At 28.0% G+C, this 9,058-nt stretch overlaps 1 protein-coding gene across 1 annotated transcript; it reads left to right on the top strand.

Moving 5' to 3' along the window:
- The first annotated feature begins 954 nt into the window (after nucleotides 1-954).
- Nucleotides 955-8,620, top strand: LOC115699356 (L-gulonolactone oxidase 3). The gene is made up of 3 exons (XM_030626717.2): nucleotides 955-1,773; nucleotides 2,449-2,704; nucleotides 7,692-8,620. The coding sequence occupies exons 1-3, from the start codon at nucleotides 1,030-1,032 to the stop codon at nucleotides 8,519-8,521; spliced, it is 1,830 nt and encodes a 609-aa protein (XP_030482577.2). The 5' UTR covers nucleotides 955-1,029; the 3' UTR covers nucleotides 8,522-8,620.
- Nucleotides 8,621-9,058: the final 438 nt, after the last annotated feature.

Genomic DNA, 9,058 nt, shown 5'->3' with positions numbered 1-9,058 from the left:
CGGAGAAATCTGTTGAACATTTATTTTTGTGCGATGTGGCGCTACACTTGTGGCGTCCCTCACCTTGGGGCATTTACCCTGTCTGTGACAATGGTATCAGTATTTGGGACTGGTTTAAATTCATTTGAAATCTTAAAAATAGGGGTATCTGAGCTGAGAATGTCTTCCTTTATGCTTCGATTGTTGTTGACACCATCTAGAGGGCGCGCAATGAAGCTGTACACAATAATATTCCCCCTGATGTTTTGAAATGTATTGTCCTTATTTGCACTTCTTTTGCAGAGTTACGTGCTTCTCTTGTGCCTAGCCCGACTCTGACCTTGAGGGAGATATGAGATCCAACTCCTCTGGATTGGATTAAAATGAACTATGATGTTAGAATGGGACTGGAGAGTATGTTCATAGCGGCTGTAGTAAGAAATCATCTGGGTAGGGTGGTTCGTATCCATATGGCTTGGTTGGATTTTATGGATGTGTTATGTGGAGAAGCAGCGGCCTGTTGTTTGGCTATCACTGCGGCGATGGATTTAGGTTTTAGATTTGTAATTGTAGAGAGTGACTCGAGACTAGTGATCAATGCTCTTAATGGGAAGGAGTCCCATTGGGCTATTGAGAACTATGTCTCCTTTTGTATTAAGTCTTCTCATTCTTTTATATGTTGTAATTTTATGAATGTTAGTAGAACTTGTAACTATGTTGCCTATAATGTAGCTAAGTGGGCGTTTACCCACAAAATGTACAGATCCTTTACGGTCTCCTCCTTTTGGGAGAATCTGTTTTGTAATGACCGGGAGGTCTAACTATTATCTCTTATTAATTGTATGATTACGCTCTTTTTTTTTCAAAAAATAAAATAAAATAATAAATATAAAGAAAATTTTAAAAAAATATTGAGATTAATATGTTAAAATTTTCTTAAGTTTCCTTTTTTTTATATTAAGGTGCACGATTTTGTGGGTACACATAAATATCTCCCAAAAAATTATTTATATATATGGTGAAGAAAGGCAACAAAATATTGTGTTTGTAATGATAATAATAATAATGCCGCATATTACTCTAATACTTTTATGGCTCATAGTTGGTATCCCAATAATTATCAACCCGACCACATGGATCTGGACCGGTTCCGATCCCGGTTCAGTAGCACTCGCCATGGTGCCGCCTAATCCGATTCAATGCAACGATGGAGGCGGCGGTGGTGGTGACTGCACTCTCTCCAACTCCTATGGTGCCTGGGGAGACCGAAAGGACTGCCATGTCCTAAATGTCACGTACCCAAAAAACGAAGAGGAGCTTCGGTTAGCTGTGGCCCATGCAAATAGGAACAAACTCAAGCTCAAAGTAGTCTCCAAATTCTCACACACCATACCAAAACTGGCATGCCCGGGATCTGGAGAAGGGCCAAATTTCCTTATTAGTACTAAGAACTACGATTCCGGGATCGAAATCGACACGAAGAACATGGCGGTGACGGTTGATTCCGGCGTGGGACTGCGGCGGCTGATAGATGAAGTGGAAAGAGTTGGGCTGAGTTTGGTGGCTGCACCGTACTGGGAAGGCGTCAGTGTTGGTGGGATTATTAGTACTGGAGCCCATGGGAGCTCTTGGTGGGGTAAAGGTGGTGCCGTACATGACCATGTTATTGGGGTTTCTATGGTTGTTCCGGCCAAGCCATCTGAAGGGTATGCTAAGATCATCAGAATAGAGGCCAATGATCCTCTCCTTGATGCTGCCAAAGTTTCTTTGGGATTGTTGGGTGTTATCTCTAAGGTAACAATTACTGTCATTCTTTACACCTACACACACTAATTAATAATAAAAATTAATAACATTCTTATAGATGCTATGGTTGGTATACCAGTAATTTATGATTTTTTTTAAATAATTTATATGGTGAAAAATAAAATTTTAAATACACAATTATACCGATGTAAGAAAAAAGAGCATTGCTATTAAGAACTAGTGGTGCTTAGTAATTTCTCAACATGTTGCGTTGCGATTGGCTAAGCACTGGCTTTAGTATTTCTCAAAAAGAAATATATAGTTTTTATTTTTATTCTTTAAGAAAAAGAATTTAATTTATAATTTTTTTATACATAAAAAATGTTTACAAAAAATCTATATTTTTGTATGAGAATTGTTAAAATGTATTATTGTTTTTAGTATTGTTATCAAGTCCCAATATTACTCTTTTAATTATTAATTAGCTAGTGTGGATGGGAATTAGTGGAGACATATGTTTACATTATGCACGCTCAATCATTGAGTTTTTCTCTATTATATTTATATATATATATTTTTTTTAACTTATTATAACATGGAGCCAGCTAATTTGTTATGGTGCGTATCGTTATTTGATAACTAATTTATCATCGATAAATTATAATTAATTAGTGATAAGAATATTATTGATTTAAGTAATAAATTAATTAAAAAAGAAAACAGGTAAAGTTGTCAGTAGAGAAGGGATTTAAAAGAAGCATAAGGTATAATTTCACAGAGGATGGTGGGATTGAAGAGAGATGGTTTGAACATGGAAAGAAAAATGAATTTGGAGATATAACTTGGTATCCATCAAAGCATATAGCTGTATACAGATACGACAATAGAGTTCCTTTAAACGCTTCTGGAGATGGCACCTTTGATTTCATTGGTTTCCAGCCTAACTCTCTCCTTATCTCTAAAACCATTAGAGCTACAGGTACCTATACATATATTTGGCTACTGTATATTAATTGCGTTTATTTATTAATTCATGCATTATTTTTTATAATATATTCTTCATTAATGATGAGTATTAGCCATGTAGTATAAATTTTTAATTTGGAATAATTACATAAGGTAATATTTTTTATAAAATATTTATATTTTTACGTTCAAAGATTTTTTTTTTTTTTTTACATTTTTACAGTTTTCTAAAAAATAACACGAAAATAACATAAAATCAACAAGAAAACTACATAAAAGTAACATGAAAATAACGTGAAAATAACAACAAAAAGTAACATACAGATAACAAAAAATTAACAACAAATTAACAAGATTACAACATAAAAAAACCGTATTTTCTTTAAATAAAATAAAAAAAAAATCGTAAAAATGTTAAAATTCCGTGAAACGTAATTTTTTTGTTGTTTTTAAGTTTTTGTAAAATAATCCCTTTTAGTTTTTATGCTTAATTTAGCGGAATTAGCATGTATAATGTTTTTTTTTTCACTTTTATATATTTTTTCACTTTTTTTTTTTCATTTGTGTAAAAGTTGTTTCCATTTTAAGGTTATACTATTTTTATTTCGATGTTATATTGTTTCCATTTAAAGATTATATTGTTAAGATTTTTGACCCATCAACTTTGACATGTACCAAATCATACCCTTTAACTTTTCTAGCAGTTAAAAGTTCTCCTAAACTATTAAGATTGTTGGATTTAAGGACTTTTGTTGAATTTCATTCAATTATACTAATTCTTTGATTGTTCATGAACTAAATCATGCTCCGTGAACTTTTGTTGAATTTTATTCAATTATACTAATTCTTTAAATCCATTAATCTCAATAGTTCAGGACGAATTTTTAATGATCTTCAAATTCAGGGGCATGATTTTGTAGATATAAAATTTTGGAGGTAAAAGTCCTATTAGCCTTTTTATTTTTATAAATGAATAAAAAATCAGTTATAAAAATATAAATAAAAGATCACCATCTTTTTATCTAATTAAAAAAATGGACTTTTTTCTATTTATACTTTTATAATTGACTTTTTATTTATTTATAAAAATAGAAACAACATAACCTCGAAATGAAAACAACTTAACTTTAAAATGAAAACAGTATAATCTTAAAGTAGAAACAAAATAATTTTTATAAAAATGAAAACAAAAACATAAAAATGAAAAAAAAAATGGAAAATGCAATATGCATATAGTAATTTCTCTTTTAAAAATATTTCATTTTTACATTATATGTACTGAGTTTGTTGATTTATTGGCTGAAAAAAAAAGTTCAAAAAAAAAATGATAAAAATAATTAAATTAAGTTTAACTTAAATATTTTTTATATAAACATATTTTTATTATAGTATAAAAAATATTTTGATGTTTTTTTTTAATTAAATAGTTAATTTAACTATAAAAATTCAAATTTTTCTTTTGTTATTCTTCATTACTTAATTAGTTACTTAGCTTAAATTTATGTATAATAATTAATTAGTTCCATATGACTATAAAAGGAAGTTTACAATTTAGTGAATAGTCGTTACATATTAATAAAAAAGTATTTACAATTTTACGAAGTATTTAAATATAATTAATTTACTTTTAGTTATAATTATAAATAAAAATATATATATTTATTTACAATAAAGTGTGATTTTATGAATATAATATTTTTTAATAACAAATATTTTAATCATAAATTGCTAAATTTGTTGCGAATAAAAGTAAAAATAAATTGTTTTATATTTTTTATTAGTTTAGTTATTTATTAGGGTCACTAATAAATTTTTAGATAGTTTTAATGTTAAAAAATAATATTTAAATATTTTGTTGCATACGATATTATGTTTTATTGTACATTTAGTAAATAATTGTATGAATTTTATTTTCAATAAATAAATTATTCAAAAAAATTTAAAAATAAACTTAATTAATTACAACGTATACACGCTTGTTAAAAAAGTAGAATGAAATATTTTTTGAAACATACAAAAAACTGTTGCTATTTGGTATGTAATAAACACACAAAATCTACCACTATGTGTGTGTAGTGCTGTAAATACAGGCCAGGCTTTTTGACATGGCACGAGCACGACTAGGCACGAAAAAATACGGGTTTGGACATGACATGACACGATGCTACAAATTGGCACGACACAATATAAAAAATATGTCTTTAAACACGACACAACACGAAGCGCACAACACGTAAGCACAAATAGATTAGGCACGACACACGACAAGACCGAAAAGCACAACAGGACATATATTGAAAAACCTTATCATTTATTGATAATAATGATAAGATTTGAATTTATTAATTATAAATAAGTTAGAATAATAATAAAACTTAAATGTAATACTGAATATTATAATTTTATAGTAAAAATTATGAAAATATCTATAAAAATTTAAATATATTTATAAGTAAATATTCAAACAATACTTAATTTATATGATTATCTGTAAAATATTATTGAAAAGTTATATAAAAGTAACTAAAGCTATAATATATATATATGGAACACTTCTTAATGGGTAATACCCATTGATGGGAACTAAAAAAAATTAATAAGGTAATAATTTAATAACCTTTTAATGACAAGTTTCTAAAAATTATTTTTTTTAAAAAAAATTATATTTATTTTTTATAAAATTGAAAATAATAATTACAACTAATAATTAGAAAAAAAATTATAAATTATTTTCAAAAATTAATTAAAATTACTACTTTATTATTTTATGAAATTATGAGTTTATTAATAATTTATTATTGTAAAACTAAAAATCATTTACATGTATATTAATGTGTTTTTTTTTTTATTAGAAGAATAGGAGCTTGATTTTGGAATCCAATTGTCTTAATATTATTCATATTCTTAAAAATAAAACGCTACAATACTTCTTAGTTCTTACTTAGGCTATCATTGTTAGAAAAATATTATTACCATCCAATGATTTTTTTGATATTACCATGAATCATTCTCCTAGAATAACTAATGAGGTGTTGTTCATTATTTATATTTTTAGGATTGGAAGATGATAATCTTGTGTAGGGGTCAAATATAATTTTTTGTGCTGAAATTCTTGTGTTGGCAATTGTCATTATTCAATAATGTTTATGACACTTTTTTCTTCCTTCATTTTTTTTTTGTTAAAATTTTCTTCATTGGTTTTGTTCTTATAGATTTGGTAAGCTCAAGTATTTTTTTAAAAAATAAAAACATATAAATAATTATTAATTATTATAAAATTAAAGATTTTAGGTTTAAAAAAAAATCTTATACATTTTATGTGTATTACAGTTTAAAGCTTAAAATTATTATTTTTTTATTTTCAGTAATGCAATTTAGAATTCTAGTATGAAGAAATTTTATAAAAAGATAAATATACATTTTTTTTCTTTTTAATCTTTAAAATGATTTTTATTAAAAAAAAATAGTTTGTTAATTTTTTTAGTGTGTTTTGTTTTTTAAATAACAATTCCATTTATAAATTTTTTATTTCTATTAATAGTTTTATTTATTTTAGGAATATAGAAAATAATAAAATAGCGGAAATATTAATTTTTTAATATTTAATTAATGATTATAAATATCAACCATTAGATATTTGATCCAATGGTTAAGAATAAAATACCCATACATGGGTAATACCCATTAAGAGCATACCCATATATATATATACTTTAGTAACTGTAAAAAAAATATATATATATAATATAAAGTAAAGAATGAATTTAAGTTCGGATTTTAAAATAGACTAGCTTGTTTAAGAAATATAGGCTGGCACGAGTAAAATATGATACGAAAATATTTGACCTACAGCCGTGTCAGGCTTACTTTTTAAAAATGTTACACACTCATATTCTTTTTTAGCACGACACGTCACGATCTATTTTCTTAAAGGCACGAATAAACATAAATAACCCAGACTCTTTATTAGTTCGACACTTTTTTGTTTTTTGTTTTTATTCTTTTATGAGTGTAGTTATTTAGGGCTATTAGTCAATTTTTAAAATGTTTTAAATAATTTGCAATGCCAAATTTTGTTCCACACGACATTATTTTTTATTACACACCTAGTAAATAATTATTTAAACTTTATTTGTAGTATTGTAAATTATTATTTAAAGATTAGATATAATCTAAAATAATTAATAACTAATGTAGGATAATTAAAAAATTAAAATAATATATTTTTTTGAAAGAGATAAAAAATGTACCTCTCTTAGGAGATATGTAATACACATTTTTCGAATGTACATTAATAATGATCACTTATTTCAGTTTTTTTACGTGTTTTTGTTTTCTTCAATTCGTTTTGTGTGTATAATATAAAAAATGACAAAAAGTTCAGAAATGAAAGGACTAAAAAAAATAAAGAAGAAGAGAAAACTACAGAACTGATATTATTTTCTTTGCCTGCCATGCCAGCCGAGCTGCTGGTAATGGAATAAAATTAATTTGTACATGTCCATTTTGGCCCACATCATGGTGTACATTTATTTTATTTTTTTCAAAAAAAAAAAAACTAGCTATCTTTATATAGCATTATTCTATCCAGAAATCTAACGTTCTCTTTACGAAAAGAGAACCCAAATGTCATCTCAACATCAAGTTACCACATTCAGAATCTGTTTTACGTTTTGTTATATATATATATACATCGCGGGCTACGTACGTGAGAATCGTATCTGTAAATATTCTCGGAAAAATGTCCAAATTCTTTTCTAATTAGAAATACTATATTTCAATTAAATAATTATTATACAAAATCCATAATTATTCATAAATTATAAGATATTGGTAACCCGTCTCTCTCAACATGTTCTTATTACCCTGAAATAGTATTATCTTCTATATTCATCCTTTGCTTTGAATAGTTTTAAGACAAAAAAAAAATGATTATAAGATAATTAATTAACTTTAGAGATTAATTACTATATATATATATTATATATTTATGTGTACAGAGAAAGCAATAGAAAATTCAGGAAACTCAAAGGGAAAATGTGCAATGGCAGCAACGGTGGTGGGTTACAAAAAACTATCAGCTAACGGATTAAAGAATAACGGGGTAATCTTCACGGGCTACCCCGTGGTGGGCCCACAGGCCAAAATGCAAACCTCAGGCACGTGCCTCTACGCCACACGAAACGACCTGTCGTGTGCTTGGGATCCAAGAATAAACGGCCTATTCTTCTACGAAACGACAGCGATTTTCCCAGCTAATAATTTAGTGACCTTCACAAATTTCATAAACGACGTCAAAAAACTGAGGGATCTAAACCCAGAAAACTTCTGTGGAGTCGACGCTTACAACGGTTTCCTCATACGATTCATCAAGGCCTCAACGGCTTACCTTGGTCAAACCGTTGACTCCGTTGTCGTTGACTTCAACTACTACAGGGCCAGCGATGCGTTGACTCCCAGACTTAACCAAGACCTGTGGGAAGAGGTTGAACAGATGGCGTTTTTCAAGTATGGGGCGAAACCCCATTGGGCTAAGAATCGAAACTTGGCGTTTCTTGGTGTAAAGGATAAGTACCCGAGTTTTGGTAAATTTGTTGAGAAAAGAAAAGAGTTGGACCCTGAGAATATTTTCTCTAGTGAATTTTCTGATGAGCTGTTGTTTGGGAGCCGAGAGAAAAAAGATGGGTGTGCTTTAGAGGGACAATGTGTGTGTAGTGAAGATCGCCATTGTAGACCTGATAAAGGGTATTTTTGTCAACAAGGACTCGTTTATAAGGAAGCTAGAGTTTGTAGGTTTGCTCACTCGTCCCTCTTTCAAAACCAGATATGACAATATATTAAGAAAAGAATATAATCTATTTTTCATTCGTAATAAAAAATTTCTATATATATATATTATATTTATACTACGCATCCGGTTCTCATATATTATCTTTTATAATCCATGTTTTCAGGTTAATTAGCCATTTATACATATTCTTTCTTGGAGAATATTGATATATATAACTCGTGATTAATATCGCGAGATAATAATGTTTAGATCTTTTTAATTAATTGATAAATTTTTCTCACAATAAAAAAAAAATGAAAGAAAAGATAATGAAGTATATACAATGGAAAAAAATAACTTTAAAATAATTATTGAAGAGTTGACACTACAGCCTAAGGGGTTGTTGTTTTGAGTGGGTACTGGGTTCCTCGTGTGTAATTCTGCTGCCCATTTTGTAGCTAAGTAGACTTCGGCCACTAATGTAACTGGTCTAATTGAGATAAACTAAATACGTACCAATTGATTTATTATTGTAAGTAAATCTTTTTTTTTAATGTTGATGCTTTATTTTCAAAATAAATATTAAATATTAGTTAA

This window comes from Cannabis sativa, chromosome X (genome assembly GCF_029168945.1).
Source record: "Cannabis sativa cultivar Pink pepper isolate KNU-18-1 chromosome X, ASM2916894v1, whole genome shotgun sequence".
Lineage (NCBI taxonomy): Eukaryota > Viridiplantae > Streptophyta > Magnoliopsida > Rosales > Cannabaceae > Cannabis > Cannabis sativa.
Note: the sequence above shows the minus strand (reverse complement) of the source record. Positions and strands in the feature narration are given on the sequence as shown.